At 36.1% G+C, this 17705-nt stretch overlaps 1 protein-coding gene across 1 annotated transcript in view; it reads right to left on the minus strand.

Moving 5' to 3' along the window:
- The window catches only part of DOPEY1 (dopey family member 1), a 60207-nt gene extending 49236 nt beyond the window's left edge, over positions 1–10971 (minus strand). The window contains exons 1-7 of the mRNA XM_009282711.1: positions 10778–10971; positions 9304–9485; positions 6821–6991; positions 4936–5125; positions 4260–4358; positions 3035–3134; positions 378–487 (exon numbers count right to left, since the gene is read on the minus strand). Coding sequence (XP_009280986.1) covers positions 378–487; positions 3035–3134; positions 4260–4358; positions 4936–5125; positions 6821–6991; positions 9304–9485; positions 10778–10915 — 990 coding nt within the window. The 5' untranslated portion in view covers positions 10916–10971. The remainder of the gene's footprint in view (positions 1–377; positions 488–3034; positions 3135–4259; positions 4359–4935; positions 5126–6820; positions 6992–9303; positions 9486–10777) is intronic.
- Positions 10972–17705: the final 6734 nt, after the last annotated feature.

The following is a 17705-nucleotide window of genomic DNA, read 5'->3' on the forward strand; positions in this document are numbered from 1 at the left end:
ACAGAAGAGTTTCCGTATCTACAGAAGTAGAAGAGAATTCTCCAACTCCATTTTATGAAAGAACAGGCTCCAGTGTGCTGGGCTCATAACCAAATCTCTTCCATGTATGCTACATTCATTGTGGAAAAGGAGAGAGGGAAATCTAATATTTGTCCTGATCATACTGTTATTCTAAAGAAACACATTATCCCATGTCTTCATTTTTCCACTGAGAAGGGTTTAGAAGAGTAGGACACAATACCACAAAAAGACAGAAATTACATGGTCACATTGAAATGGCAAGTCAAAAGACAAAGATACAGCAACTTTGATCAGCATCCATTTATGAAGATATATGCCACAATAAAACATCATACAATAAAACACCGTATAGCTACCTGGACTAACATCTCCTTAGAGAAGGTGTTGAAATAATAAGTAGCATGCTCCTCGGGATTGCTGTGCCTTGTACTTCTGGGTCCTATAAGGGCACCATTGTTATCAAAACCTTCAAGCAAACAAAAGACAAGGCAAATAAGTATTTGTCTCTTAATAGCATATTTTGCCAATTTCTTTAAACTAGAAATCAACACACTAGCACTGATAACTTACCAAGATGAAGTCCAAGTAATGTTGGCAAGAGAAAGATGATTTTATAGAGTTTAATACAGGAAACTAAGTGATACTTCCATGCAAGCAGTTTGCACACAAATTACAAACTTCAGTTTTATGCAACACTATTAACCAAATTACTTCTTGTACAAAAGAAACAAATGTTCACAAACACTGCACAAACCACATGGTCCTAGAGTATCTTCAAGAAAACCTGTCCCACAAAAATATTTCAATATTGATATTATTATGAGAACACAAAATTCAGTATTTTAAAGATAAAGACATGATCACCAAAACATGCTGACATGACTAAGGCACTTAGAGAGAATATCAGTCATATTACACAAAATCAATTTTGTTATTCGAAATTACACGAAGGAGATAGACCTTTGTTTTGTAAGTTTGTATCTTTTCTTTTACCATGTAAAAGGATATCACCCCGTTCCACAGAAGCTTTTTCCACAGTTTTTGTCCTGAAGTGACAAAAATAGAAGGAAAGCCTGAGAAGATGCATGCCCTTTAGCAGCAACTTAAAACAACCACTGTTAACAATGGTTAAGCTAACCTGGATTTAAAGAGATGTAACATGATTTTTATGTCTAAAGAATGTTAATAGACCACTCCCAGCTATAAAACAACAGGAAGGAATAGCTAACACCGGAACGGAATAATGTCATACAGAACATCAGACTTCAGAGAGTCTTCCAACATAACTGACCCCCCCCCCCTTCCCTAATGTTTTATATTAGGCGTAGAATATCACAACAATATAAAAGCAGCACAGTGTCAAAAGAAAAACAAGCAAAAAAGCTATATTGCCAGAAGGTCTGTCCAAATATATAGCAAAGGGAGGCACTAGCTGTTCACAAAACAGGACCAGGAACAGTCACTGTAAAACTATCTGCTGAAGTTATCTCTCAGTAGAGACTATGCTCATGACATAGCTGTAGAAGACGGTTCCACAACTAAAAAAGCAGCAAGATATTTTAAACACAAGAAATATCTTTTTCAACGACAGCAAAGAGACATATCTAATCCACCAAATTCAGATGAAACATTAGTGCAGTGTTTAAGCTGGAAATTATTTTTTCCCTAAATTGGAAAATGTAGGTATGGAGCATGACAGTGCAATTCACTGTCTTTCTTTAAAAGATGAGTAATTTGCAAGTCAGTGTCTTGAGAAATGATTAACTAAAGAAGCCGGGATTTTTTCATATTTATCTTCTAAATCCCTGCAACTTCTACAGCAACAAAACCAATCCCCTCATGCAAAACACTGTTGTTGACTTCATCCCCCCCTTCATAACTTCAGTTCTCTCTCACATCACTTGACTACTTACTTCCTAGCTCCCCAATCACCCACAGGCTACCTGCCTCTGATGTCTTAACTATAAGCTAGGAAAGATGCAAGAGCTGCTGGGAAGGGTTCTGGGTAGCCTGAGAAGCACGTATGTGCTTGCTGGTGAGCTGGGAAGCCAAACAAAAAAGGTAACGGCAGACCGTAAAACAGTCTCCCCTCAAGCAGAGAAACCACTTTATGTCTCTCCATTCAGCCTCCAGTTTCTGTGACTCTTTTAGGAACTCCCATGTCAGAGATCCTGACTTCTCCCAAAGTGGGCTGAAAGTGGTTTTGAAGAGTAACAGGCCAGTTTCATGTGACCACAGGCTGCATTTCCTTAAAATAACAAGGCTGAATAAGAGTAAATATTTTCTAAAATTTTCTAATTTCTAGTTTTCTAAATAATCCCTAGCTAGTCTTCTAAATAGCTATTATTCTCTGCTACTCTCTTCTGATTACACGCTGGTTTCATATAAAAATTAGATGTGTATTGTATTGATATGCTGCCATTTGGCAGAAGTAAAAGTGTGCGTCCTGTCATTGATCGATTTTTACCCTAGGAAGGCATTGAAATAATGTTCTAGTTGCATGGAGAATATAAGTGATTGGTGATTTGTAAATTCAACCATGCAAATATCTAATGAAGCTTAAAGTTTGCATACTCAAGCCTCCATCAATGTAATATCAACATTTTTCAACATTCTTTTATTTTCATCCCTTCTATACTGTTGTGTTCCAGCTGCCATTTACACTCTATAACGCCTCTTCTCTGGTTTTTCCATTCTATGTTTTTAGGGAGACAGAAGTTGCCTCTCAGTGTCTATTTACACAGTCCTAGTGCATCAGGCTCTACCCCTGAATGTGGCCCATAATTGCTGCTACAGGAAAATGTACCAATAATTTATGTAACAGGAAAGAGTTCCAGCATGACATTCTTCATCTTTTATATCCATGAAGAGAGATAGTGCCTTTCTTCCTTATGATAAAAATTAAGTATTTCATTTTTCCAAGAATCTTTCCCTACAATATGGCAAAATACTGCTAATGAACATACGACCTTCCTCCAACTTTAGTGAACAATGAAATGAAATACCAACCTACCTAGAAGCCATGCATAAAGCCTTCGGTTGAGTGACATATCCCTGCGCAGTACTACATGAAGGGCTGCTGACAAAATTCTGATCATGTCTGGACGTGTTGCCTGAAAAAAGTTAGAAACATGATTAAGTTTAACCATAATAAGTAACACTTTTCTATGCTAGCAGCTTAATGTGCATTAAAACATAGTTAATTTCATATTCTGACATTTCTGAATTCGGAATAGTACAAGAAAACATAATCTTGCTCTTAGGAAACCAAAATATGATTATTATTTGGAAGAGATACTTTGTAATAGTATGCACCCTTTATGAACAGCAAAAATACTTGACTCCATTAACAGCTCATTTTTGTTACAAGACATTTCATTTTGTTTATCAGGCAAAAGCCTTGGAAGCAAATTCCACTAAAATCCAGTGTAAAAAAAAAAATCACTGAAAGGTATCGAAAATTCTTCAATCTCTTACTACTTTAAATGTTTGTGTAAGTCTTAATATTAAAAAAAAATGCTGTATTGATAATTTCACCATTCTAGCACCTAAACAGAGACACTCCAAATATTCTGATAGTAACTGATAAATGTGAACAAACCACTTCCACAAGCAAGAACACAGTTCTTTTTACAGGAAAGTGCAGGTTTTCCATAATTTCTAACAAGGTGACAATCAACCTTGTATAAGTTTTCCTCCAGGAATAAAATAAATCATGGATCATTTAAAAACAGAAAGTGACTGACAATAAATGCAGTCCAAAAAATTACCTATAAGTTGTAAGGTCTATCTCCCACTACTGCTAGGGCTAACTACTTACCCAAAACCAATAATCATTTTCAATTCTCTAGTGTTCTGAATTAGTTATGCTAAGAGGATTAACTTTTGCTGCTTTTGAACACTGAGAATTGGAAACTTGCACATGAACAGATAATTTGTTTTCTCATCAAATTAGAGCAAATTAAAAGCTTCTGCATAGACTAAACATCATAATTTATATTGGGTTTGCATATACAGAAGCTAAAAGTTAACTTCAAAGTTAACACATCAAGTTTAAAAGCAGAAGGGCAGAGATCACGACATGAGAATAGCCAAACCTATCAGAGAAACTCTTACACGCGACTCTTGTTCAAGCTTGGAGAAAATCATTAACAAAGACTGACTAAATACTGCTACTGACTTAAGAAGTGGAGTACATTTAGGAGTTTGCCAATTCACCTCTCATGTTAATAACCTACCTGGCTCATGTGGAAAGGAAAACAAAAAAGGATAAGGTCCAACGTGCTCCTCTGTACTAAAACGCTGGTATCTTGCACTGATGTGCTTACTGCTTCCACCTGAAGTAACAGCAGACACCCCCAAAATAGTTATTTACTGTATTATTTAAGAAGGTAGATATAAGAGAACACTCACAAAATAAGAATAGTTGTTTAAAAATATTAATATGTATGAAATGAAGTTATTTTAAAATTTTGAATAATGAAACAAGATAAAACAGGAAAATAAAAAGTTTCACTACTGAGGAAACATAATCAACATAGATTCCCTGAACTATACAAACATTAACCTTTTGCTTTTTTGTATTACCAATGAACATCTTAAGTTTAAAAGACAAAATAATACTCTATATATTTTCAAAGAAATACAACAAAACTCAACCACTTTTAACTGAAGTGTGTCATGAATGGAAAGCTTTATACAAAACCTTAGCAGTTCTGAAACATTAACTGAGCTTTGCAACACTTTTATCATGCACAAAAACATCAGCTTAACTGGAGCTATAATAAATAAATGTGCATTTTTATCTCTTCAAAGGCTATGTTCAAAGATAGAGAAGACATCTAAACCCCCCCGAAGTATATTATTATATAAATAAGTAACACCAATGTCTTCATTGTTCCAACAAAACATTACCATTAATTCAATGTCACTGCCAATTATGTAGAGTTGATCCTCCATTGAAAGCTTCCTGTTCAAATGGGAGAGGACATAGGTGATCCCAGGCAAGCGAACTGCAGGGCTTGTGAGGAGGCTACCCCAGAGAGCACTGTAGAACGCAGACTGATCCACAGCCGAGGCAACCTTCTCCAACAGCGTGTTCGTTCTGCAGTAAAATCAAGTCAGCTTAATTAGGGCATTTATCACAGCTATTGTCCCTGCCCCCAATTTTAAGAGATATAAAAATAAATTGTTACAGGAAGGTCAAGACTTTCTTTTGAGAGGCCAAGAGGAGCCCCAATTATACACTGAACCTTATAATGCAGCCTGAACAGAGTGATCCAACTAGCAAGCCTGTGGGCCAACCTGGCTTGCATAATGCTTCTGCCTGCCAACAGCTTCTCCTTATATACTCCTTATGTTCAAAGAGCCAAATAACTTCCTCATCTGCTACTTAAAGCCAAGTGTTGCTACAGACAGAGGTTTCAGAGAGACAGCAGGAAGGCATAGCTACTGAAGAAAAGAATCAAGCAAATGGCTTTTGCCCTCTCATTCCTTGCACTGAGCACTTCTGGCAATAACAGGGCATAAAAATATCACAATTCTTTGAGCACAAGCAATCCCTTCCCCTGTCCTCATTTCTCCCCACTCATGTGGCAGCACCTTTGCACCCTATGGCAGGCCCCAGGAGGCAAGCTGAGTAGCCCTTGTTCCCTGTTGTAGTGATGCCAACTACACTGTGTGTATCTACCTACGCAGAAATAGAAAAAGACAACGTTAAATTGCTCTTCACATACAAGTCGTGAAAATTCTAGCTTCTGAAGTTGGAAATATCAAGAATATGTAAGCATGTGAACAATTCCAAGAACTCAAAACCTTGGAGTGTAACTTCATCCTTTAATATGTTAAGATTCTACCCCAGCACCCCAGACACCACAGTCAAGATAACTCAACCAGGTCTTAGGCTTGCTAGATAAGAAGAGCTATTACCTCCCAAGGCCACTCTGCTAGAAATAGAGTAATAACCTATAAAGATAGGTGGATTCTTGCTGTCTCCTACATAGGTGGTTTAATAACAGTTTAGATATCATAACGAGTAAATCTTAATGATGGAAGCTTTGTTTATCTTAAATTCAGTTAAGGTATGTATTTTAGACCAGGAATAATATGGCAGTACTACCTTAGAGCAAACCCATGGAAAAGAAACAAGCAGCATATTCCTAACATGTTACGTATCTCAATCCATAACAAGAATCATAGAATCATTTAGGTTGGAAAAGACCCTTAAGATCATCAAGTCCAACCATTAACCTAGCACTGCCAAGTCCACCACTAAACCATGTCCCTAAGCACCACATCTACAGGTCTTTTAAATACCTCCAGGGATGGTGCCTCAACCACTTCCCTGCAGAGCCTGTTCCAATGCTTGACAACACTTTTGGTGAAGAAATTTTTCCCAATATCCAATCTAAACCTTCCCTGGCACAACTTGAGGCCATTTACTCTTGTCCTATTGCTTGTTACTTGGGATGCATTTCCTCGTCCTATCTCTTGTTACTTGGGATGCTATTTCCTCTTGTCCTATTGCTTGTTACTTCGAAGATGAGACTGACATGTAACACTAAGTCTACTTAATGTCAATTCACTTTCAATAACAGGAACAACTAACAGTTAATTTACCATAATTAATGTTAAGAATATTATACCATACTATTCCATTGCAATTAATATAACTAGATGAAATTAAATACCACCTATCTTAAAAAAAAAAAAATCCATGTACAAGTATTTAATGAAAAGTTGCAGCAAAACACCCCCACCCAAATCAAGCTTGTAATCTTATTAACATATCTATCCTTACCTTTCATAATACTCTGACCCCTCCTCTAACCCAGGCAGAATCCCAGTTAACAGTCCTTGCAGTCCTGGTTTCAATGTTTTCCCCAAAGGGAGGTAATAAATCTCGTACAGACTCAGTAATGTTGGCTTGACAGACATAGCTGCATTGGCAAGGAGTGGAAATAGTCCGGAACTGTGAAAAATAAAATTTATCTTTTTTTAGGAAGCTTCTCGTGTGACACAATTTCATTTATATCTTAAGACTGTTACAGGCATGTCCAGTGTAGTTATAGTATCAGGCTTTTATCTTAGAATTTTGCACAGTCACAGACCACCACATAATATGACTGCCTTCCAGGTTGACAGGTTGGTATGCCAAGATTAATATTATGAGCTTTATTAGTATTGTGATAGCAAGCACTGAAGGCCCAGAGATGACTGGGTCTTTCACCAATAAAACAAATATGATAAACCAGAAACATCTCTGCAAGACAAAAATGTTAATTTTGATCATGCTGAACTACATCACAATGGAAAATGTATTTAAAAACACACTGTCTTTGCACTTATTAAGAAAAAACAAAAATGGATGAGAACATTTGAGGAAATTTATAGAAATACTTTTCTGTGAGAAAAGAAAAATAATGATGTTTTACTTCACCAAGTAAAGATAAATTTTACTTCACTAAAGATAAAATTTAAGACATTTATGCTGTTAAGTAGCAACAAAGTATACATTTACGTCAGAAATTCAGTTTGAAAACAGATTCTCAAACTAACAATAAACTGTTCATGATGTAGCATTTAAAGGATTGAAAACATTGGAAGTATGCTTTGAGTTTACTATTAATGTAAGTGTAAGTTCATGAAAGTTACAAATGTGATCAGCTAAGGAGAAGTTACCTACATACTAAAAACATTTTTGCTGTTGCTGCTAAATATCATAAATTATTACAAACAGTAGCAATAATCAAAGGCATGTGAACACAACTGCAATTTTCAAAATCACGGAGGACTCAAGTCAGAAGACCCCTGACACATGAAGAAGAAAACGAAAAAAACAGTAAAAAAGGTATGTTTGAGACAAGGGTCTTAAAATAAACACCTACAAATCTACTATTAAAAAAAAAAAAAATCATCTTCACACAACAGATGATAATAAACGTTACAGGGAAAAAAATAGAATCTTTCCAAAGTACAAAAATGTTCGTAAAAATTATTTTTGCCTTTATCTATCTAGAAGAACTACTGCCTTGCCATTGTCAACTGGTTTCTTTTTTCTGCAGAAAATGTCTTTTTGTTCAATAACCAGCACACTACCCCACAGTCTTTCTTTGTAAGGCTACTACTCATCCTTCAAGATTTGATGTTCAGACGCTCATTCTGCTTTCATGAAAAATACTGGAATCTTTGATAATGCCTTAATGTGAATGTCAGTCTTCTCCCAAGCATCAGTAACAATGGCTTTTAGTTACATTACACAAGGTAGCATTTTCCACTATCCTAGAACTTATTGTTAACAAGATATTGCAGCTACTGAATCACTGCACAAGCAAAAAAGGCAAGCTATGATTTCAGAGAATCTTTAAAAACATGTGGAAACAGAACTGAGACACTCCCCTCCCCCCACTCACCAAATATAACTATATATAAACATTTTGACAATGCAAGACAGAATAGCTGATGGTAAGGCATACAGTTTATTTCCAAGCATTAATACACACCTTTGCTACCTAAGCAGAATTCTATTTTATTCCACTATTTCTCAAACTGATGAAATTTTAATCTCCAGGGATTAAGAACCATGTGTGACTGGGTGTATACACATATGCACACATCCCTCTATGCATTATATAATAAATAGCTTAATGTCTTGCCCACCCCACCCAACCAAAAACCTACTGGAGGTTTAGGAATCAGTATGCTTTCACTACATTTACTTTTCAAGGTTGTTCTTCCTTTTCATTATCATCAGTTCTAGAGACTGACAGTGAGAAAAATTTTGTACTTGCCCCCCATTCCGACAAAACAGACAGTCTTTCTGTTCTGTTGATTTGATTGCTTGCAATCAATTTTGCAACAGCAAAAGTTTCTTGCAATAAACTATATTGAAATTCTTTTCCAATACCACTTATTGGTATTGGAAAATTCTTATTCTGAATTACAATAGAAAAATGTAATGTGAATACGTTGAAATAAGCGTTAACACTTCAATTACTGTACATACTGTACATAAGTGCACAAAACTTTGTTTATTTCAATGAAGAAATTATAAATGCCAGGTTTTCTAGCACTAAAGTTGGCCCCTAACAAAAGTTTAGGTGATCTGTTTATCTTCTGATATAGAATATTCGGGAGAAGAGTACTACACAAGCACCACTAACATGAGGGAAAGAAATTGATTGATTCTTGCTATATAACAAAGCAATATTATTAATACAAAATGCAGGAAACCAAAAGCATCTCAACTATGCATTTGGAATGGAGTTGTTTAAACTATCGTACCTGTAGAGGAAAAGATCTTTGGCCAAACGCTTGGGTCCAATGATTTTGAAAATTATCTCATATGTTTCAAGTGCCTTCCGATGAACCCCTCCCGGCAAAGCTGGATGAAGACATTGTGCTAAGCGCTTGCCTATAGTCAGCTTTTTCGGTACTACCTGGTACTTTGCGTTGTTCTGCAGTACCTGATAAATCAACACATTAAGAAAAACAGCACAAAACAAGCTAAACATCAAATGTACATTTTATAAATGAGTTCCTGAACATGGTAAGTCAGTCACAACACATACCTAAAAAAACCCAAACCAACCCACTTTTAAGACGTACCGTGGAGCTTTTTCTTTGCAATGCTTCTTCACTTGTACACTTGCTATAGATGGAATTGCAAAGGCATTTAAAACTTCACTTGCAATGGGCTCCTTACTTACAGCTTGTCCATTTCATTTTACTCATCCTTTTGAGGACAAAAATTACTATCTCCATTTGTTAAAATCAATTGCCAGTAGCTCAAAGAGGACTATTAAATGGTGGGTGGTGAGTTTGGGATAACTTTAAGAAACTGTCATAGAGTGAGGCAACATACAAAACTTTACCACTGCCTGAAACTATATAATCACTTCAGGACTGTAACACAGAGTTGCATTTACAGCTTTGGATTTTTCTTTCCCAATATCATAGCCTTCACTTTGTATACGCATGTGGCAAGAACTGTTATAATAAAAAAAAAAAATGAAAGAAATGGGAGTTTATACAAAGAAATTATGCCACTGGCAATGCCAACTGTACTGTCAGTCTTGATTTTCCACAAAGTTTAAAGGGTAGAATGTAAATGCTTCAGACCTGTAATTTCCTATGCCAAATTCTGCAAAGCTTCACACTGGTAAAGTGTGTGTGTGTGTATGTGTGTGTGTGTAAAGGGAACTCTATGACCCTGACTGGAGATCCCTAGAAACACATAGGACTGATTAGAACAAGATTTTTACGATATCAGGATCTGTATTCATTTGTAAACTGCTATTAAAGATCACGATGGTATTACACATTCAACTTATTAACTGTTAAAACTAGTCAGAACAATAACATTCTCTGGTCAATGAATTATTTGAGCCCCATTTTATAACTCATCCTTCATAAAAATATTGCTGATATTTATACTGGCTACTATTTTGCACACTATTTCAATAAAATTGAAGTACATTAGAAGTAAATGTTAGTAATAAAAAAAGATGTTGCATTTATTTCCACTAGAAATGTAAATAACTTTTCCCTTTACTTAAAATTACAAAGGGTTCAACTGTAAGTCTTAGAAAGGCATTTGTTTGATTTGTTTGCTCCTTGCACACACCCAACATTTGGCTCAGACTGCTAAAATATTTGCAAGAATATTAAGACTGCTAGAACCTTGCACTTACGTATTTTTACACCAGTACTCTTTGTCAGTTCCTGAATCTTTCCCAAGAGTACCTGCCAGGCATACCTTGTTTAGTTTTCCAAGTGCGGATATTAAATCCGCCCATTCACTGGAATATTCAAAGTTCTTCAGTGCTTTGTCAACAGCTGCTACATAGTTTCTGTACTTGGAATCAGTCAGTAGCTCCAGCTCCTCCGTGTTCATCCTCCCACGGTGTCCCCACTAGAGACTAGCTTGCAATTCATGTACAGACATTACCTGTTCAAAATAAAAAATAAAAACCCGTGAAACCATTCTTTCCAGAGACATATTATTAAAACGATTTTGTATAAAGAGCACTACATTTTCCTCAAAGGCATTACAAAATATCAATCTGGAATCAGTTTACAGCAAATCTTAAACAAAAGCTAACATATTGCACACAAATATTTAACATGTCCAAAAGAGTGTATTTGTAATCAAGTCCTGTTAAAAAAAAAAAACAAACAAAAACACAAATCAAAAATCCCACAAACCAAACAAAAAACCCTAGAAAATTAATGCCCTGCCCCTCCCCAAAAGCACTGTTTATTCTAAACAATGCAACAAAGGGATTTTTTGTTTTCTTTTTTCCCTCCTCTCGGTCCATCACCAGAAAAACCCACCTTTCCACAAGTCAGCCCTTCTGAAAACAGAAGACACCAGTCTTTCTGAATCACTTCCAGGCAGAAGACAAGAATGAAGGACACACACTAGTCAGAGTACTTTCATGCATCAACACTTCCTTTTACAAGACCTGGTATTCTAATTCAGCGATGCAACTCTACTTTGTTTTTATACAACCATCATCCACACACAACAAAAGTATATGTTTACTAGTGTTCTGTAATCAGAGGCTTTTGCAATTTGCTCTATATATTTTCGTCATATGGTAGTCTACACCAAGTAATTAAGATATTCTAGTTCCAGAAACACCACCTCATACTTCTATAGGCCATACACTACTTATTTCATGAAATTCAATCACTATTAAAAAGAAGTATGTTTTTAAAGCTACTTTAACCCCAAGCAACTACAACTCATAATGGGAAATCCTATTGTAGCACGTCTGTGAAAAAGGCAGCTTTGGTGCCCCTTTTAATTAGGGTCTTTTGGGAGTTCCCTCTGATACTCAGCTTCAGAAGAGACTTCACACTCAGCAAATGCTGCTCTCTTCTGTCTCAATTAAAGGAAAACAGGAAGAAAATTGTGTGCAGAAGCACAGGCTGAAGCACGGTAGACCAAAAAAACCCAAACCAACCATGGAACAGGTATAAAGAAGCTGTCTACCAGGTACAATAAATAGTCACGCTGAAAACAGCGCCTTCAGTGAGCCCTTCCAAAACGACAGGAGAACATGCCTCGTTGGCCCCTATTCCCAGTGAGCAACAATATGACAAAGTGGCAGGACTGTCTGAAATGAAAAATGCCTATGAAATAATAGAGCAGAAGAATTAGCTGAAACAAAAAGTGATATTCTGATTTCTGGTAGTTCTACAGGTGATGGAGATAATAAAAAACACTTATCTTTAAATTCTGCTCAGGGAAAAGTTCAAGTGTTTTTAGACCAATCAGAACAGACTAACAATTCAACTTGTATTACTTCATGTAATAAACACACTCCAGTTGTGCAAGATGCATCAAAAACATGAACGCTTTTCTGCCTTTTATCATACACGATCAATTTAAAGTGTTTTATATGGACACATAAAAATCTTTATTTGATTTGTACTATATCCATCCCTCCCTTCAAATGGTGTTCTCTCCAAAATGGCTACAAAGCTGCTATTTAATAACTTTGTTCTCATAAGGAGTTACCACTGACTGAACAACATAAAACCCTAGGCCTGGTTATCCAGTATTTTCAGCTACCTGAAGGCCAACTCCTTGCCATGTTCTTGAAACAACCCCAAAATCTACAAACTACGTCACTATTAGTACTGTTTTACCTTTTCAGCACTCCAAAAGGTAAAATGAAGAAAGCTGTACTCCGACATCTCCAAATTAAGACAGTAGTAAATTAGGCTCGAAATTTCACAATCTTAAGCTCGTCAAGTTTATCACAAAGTACCCTGGCAGATTCGTGCTCCCTGCTTTTTGTTCCTTTAATTAGCAGGTGCTTCTGAAGATAAATTGATAAGAGCCCAGCTTTAAGCCTCCCAAATTTTTTTCTTTTTTTTTTTTTAGTACTAGAAGAACATTAAAAAAGTGTTGCTTCAGTCAGAGACAGCACACCGCCACTCTGGGTGGTGGAGACGGACCTTCGAGAACCCTCCCACCCCCAACCTTTCATGCGTGGGTACATGTAAGGTGCCAGACAAGCCTCTCTTCTGCTGTCGTCACATTTATCTTTTCATCTACAGAACAACCAAAATTCCGCATTAATGATTTCTTTATCCTTATTACTATCTTTCTCCTCATATTGCTCATCTCCTGGTTTCTCAGCATTGTAAGGAAAGTTGCAAGAAAGAAGAAAAACAAGAAAGGGAAAGACAAAAAGAAGAAAAAGAGCTGGGATAGCAGGAGTGAATAAACAGGCCAAGAATTACAAACCTTTTGCACTCTTGATTCTGATGGCAGACTAATAATGACAGATTGTCTCCAAGGCAGAACAGAAATGCAAACCATTACTTGAAAAACATATTCTGGGTGCCAAATTGATAGACTTCACAATATCCCACTGGCGTAAAGCACTTAGATCTCACTTTTTATTTAAAAAAATTACTTCATGTGGTTTCATTTTATAATAACCATCTTTCTTTGGATTAAGTCCAGAAAAAGATCAGGTTTGCTTTGAAAAAGCTGTAGAATGCCAACAGATTTCTCGGAGACAGTTGCTCAACCGCCAATGTCTGATCTCCAAAAGTAAAATAAAGTAAAAAACACTAAAAAAGAAGAAAGGACCGACATACAAAAGCAGCATAATTCTCATTTTTTCCAGGCACAAAGGATGGAGACAGAACTTGACACAGCGAATAATGCTTTCTGAGTGAAGAAAGCATCAGCATCCTTTTTTATCCAGCTAAAGCATAAATGCAACCACTTATGGCTGAGTGGAAAACAGGGCTCTGTCTTCCTCAAGTGCTTGAAAAACCTGAAAGCTGAGAGTGGACTGATTCAGGATTATCAAAGGTTAGACAAAACCAGCAGGAACACAGGGTTAAACAGGTAGCTTTTTTTTGGACTTATTAACTGATCAGAATATTCTCTTCCTTTTAAAAACAAAAAACATTAACAACTTTGACTGAATAACCTATACTTTTAGACAAGCCTATTGCACACCAGCTGATACTGATGAACTTACTCTAGTCATGTAATTGATATTTACATTTATCCGTATGTTGTCAGTGAATTTAATCATTATGAAGTTTTGTATAGAGAAGAAAAAACATACTCTGTTTTCTTACTACTCTATGGTTATCGTTTCATTTTTCTTTCTTAAAAAAAGTTTTATATAGTTTGAGGTTACAGGGAGAGAACGAATTTCTTGCATATTTTTTTCCCACGATGAAGTCTCTATTTTAAACATCTTCCAAACCATATCCGTAGCCATAATAAGCCAGGGATGCAGAGAAGATACTATGTAAATATTATGTATTATTTTTATAAACCTGGCACTATTTTTATTCTAAGATCATTGAAACTACAGGAATGCCCATTTTTATTAGCTCTCATACATAAAAATATACTTGTCCTACAAGGTTTACTTTTTGTTTAGCCTGACGATATTCCAAAATACAGCTTTTAATCTTTTCTTGTTTCTATCATGTATTCTTACTGATACTTTTCTCTTCTCTTCATCTATAATAAAACTGCAGATTTAACAACATTTAATTTTACAGCACTGATATTTCAATACAATGTTAAAGCTTAGCATCTCCTTATAAGTATCACACCCTTATTCTTTCATGGTTTACTACTTTGAAAAATGAGATAAATCATAAAATTTGACAGACCAAAATCATTGAAAAATAGCAGTTTCTGCCACATCATCAAACAGCCCAAAGGATAAACCATTTATCTTGCCATTCCACAATCACCATTTAGCATGAGGGCCACCTTTCCTTGGAATGTTCTTTATTTATTTCTCTTTTTAAACAAAGGTATGAAGAGCACCATCTTTTGCTTTTGGTTTTTTTTTCCCCTTTTGGCATACCTAATGAGACGAGTAAAGCTTCTCAGATTGAAGGTTCAGCCACTCTCATGAGTCTGGACATAGGTAATCATTGACCTGTTAGATGACCACGCCTCTTTTTAATGGATGACAAAAAGTGAATGGGGGTGTCTGAGCAGAAGGCTTATTATCAATGAGGAAGAAACTACCTAAGGAGTGCTATACACTTTCAAACTATTTCACAAAACCATGTTTAAATCATAAGTGATTGCAGAAGTAGGTCTTGACATTTACTACCTTCCACTTCACCTTCTCATGGGGATTAAAAAACAGACACCGCACAATTCTGGATATACCTGGATGCCTGTAGAGTCTTTGAGTATGACTGACAAGGAAAGCAGTTACCTGGGGCTGCGGATCTCCTTTTGCTGGGGGTTGTGTATATTGTGTTCACAGAGCAGCCTTCAATTCCCTTCATCAATGAGGTGGTATTGGTTTTCCTCTGAGTCCTGTCAAGACGATACTGCTATAGCTGTGTTTTCCACAGCAAATGCTCTTCTTTCACAACTCATATCCCTAAGAGCCTTCTGTCTCACATCAACACGAACTATTAACCTGTTTAAGAGGCTCCAAATGGTTTTCACTGAAGCTAAAGAAACTCAGTTGAGAAGAACAGCTTAATCAACACTTGTTCAATAAAAGTAGCTTTCATCTAGATTCTGTCTCAATTTAATCACAAGGTTATAAGACTTCCCAATGATTCAGAAGCTCTCCAGTACCTGTTGTACCCCAAAGCTCCTCTTCAGGTTTGATTTGCTACTGTTCCACTCTTACATTTTTCAAGCCTCACAGAATTGCTCTATTTGTCTGCTTCGCACCAATCTACAGTACTGAAATGGTCGCTTTCTGGTACAACTCAAGGGGGTGATCACTGTGGAGCACAAATCTGCGTACATCATGTCACTTCAAGAATTCTCAAGATTTGTCCCAAGTACTGTAAGAACCTGAGCTCACAAACTTGCTCCCTTTGAATTCCTCAGAGTTTCAGCTTTGCAATATTTTAAGGCTTTTCTAAAATTGTTTACTGTTTCAAGTGTGGCTATGTGACATACAGTAAAAGAACTAATAGGTAATTAAAAAGCAGATGAGAAAAATTTCAAATTTCACAGTACTGAGCTATCGCTTTTTAAGCTGTGTACTGTGCCCACATACCAAGCTGGTAACTGCAGAAACACATTTTTATTTAAATAGACTTAATACAAACACAGATTTGAACACATGGAAAACAGAAGCCTTGTCATTTGGTAATTTATTATGCTTTGCTTCCCCTCAGAAGCATTTAAAAGCATGAATAGCAAAATAAATACTGGAAATCCCAGGCTAGTCTCTTAAGATAAAAATTAAATGTTGGAAATACATACATTCTTCTATCACCGAAGATAAAGATTTTCCAATTACAGCTAATTACTCTATTTCTAAATTGACTTTCTACAGAGTCCTCTTATTTCAGAATTTTTCAAAGAGGCATCTCTAATGTCTTCTGAAGAATAGGAACCGTTCGAGCTTGTTATTTTGGCCAATTGCTATTCAGTACAGTAATGAAAGATGCAAAAAAGCCATATTACCCAAATAAACAAAAAAAAAACCAACCCAGACTGTATAATTAACTATAATTAGCCATGATCTCATTAGTATCCTTCAACAGTATAGAGCACTTAAGATCTAATATTGTGATTAATAACTTCCCAGTATACTTTTCTACCCAGTCAAAATTCACAAGTGGAAACAGCTTATTACATTTTTCTACAGAAAAACCGACACTGCTTTAGGTGTTAAAATTCCTTTCCATGACAAAATTAAATTAAATCAGCATAACAATCTGTGCATTACCTATACCGGCCACTTCTAAATCAACACAAGATGTTTTCCTGAGAGTGATTCTCATGCAAACAAGAATTAAATGAGAGAAAACCTATGGCTTGTACTACAGAGGTTAGATCAGGTACCCAACTGGATGCACTCCCTCCTGGCTTTAGGATCTACAACCTGTGTTTATTATTTATTATTACACAAAACCCAAGTTGTCAGTAAAAAGAAACTAAGTACACTTTTTCTTCTTTTGCGTATACAGAGTCACAGAAGAAAGACAAGTGGAATAAAATTGTAAGTCTACCACTGAGCATAGTCGATGGCAATACATAAGGAACGTAAAACGTTCTTTCTGCTATTGCTGTTTTATGGTATTCCAAAGTCTGACTTACACCAGACATGAGTTCACAAAGAGGAACAGTAACAAGCTTAAAAATTCATAAGTAATATACAAGCCTTCTCAGTAATCAACTTCTCTATTCACTGTTTAAGAAAACAAATTTATAATTATGAACAATCTCTAAATGAATGTATTTGCTTTAGAACATAATTTTTCAGAAGTAAAAAAATATCAAATCTACATCTATCTGTTTATCGGAGGGGAGAAGAAAGTGACCAAAGACTTCCCACTCTCGTTGGTAAACACACATCTCTTCCAATTGCCTCTTAAAAACAGATTTTAGGGTGACATTTTAATCCCTCCACTCACTTCTATTTTCTTACAGCTTTTCAATATATAATAGGTGAACTACAAAACAGTTTTATATACTAGACTGAAATTTTGATTCCAGACCCACCAACAGGACACTACCGATTCCTTTTCTTCCAGCCCTTGTGCACTGTGCCTGCATACTACTCAGGACTGTCTTAATGTTTGTGGCAAAGTACGAGGAAAAAAGCAGCCCTGTTCACTACAGGGATCTCCAAGCACTGCTGTAATAAAGCAATAAAAGGTTTCCTCTGTTAAAATAATCTTTGACTTAATGCCAAACA

Source organism: Aptenodytes forsteri, unplaced genomic scaffold (assembly GCF_000699145.1).
Source record: "Aptenodytes forsteri isolate BGI_AS27 unplaced genomic scaffold, ASM69914v1 Scaffold245, whole genome shotgun sequence".
In the NCBI taxonomy this organism is placed as follows: domain Eukaryota; kingdom Metazoa; phylum Chordata; class Aves; order Sphenisciformes; family Spheniscidae; genus Aptenodytes; species Aptenodytes forsteri.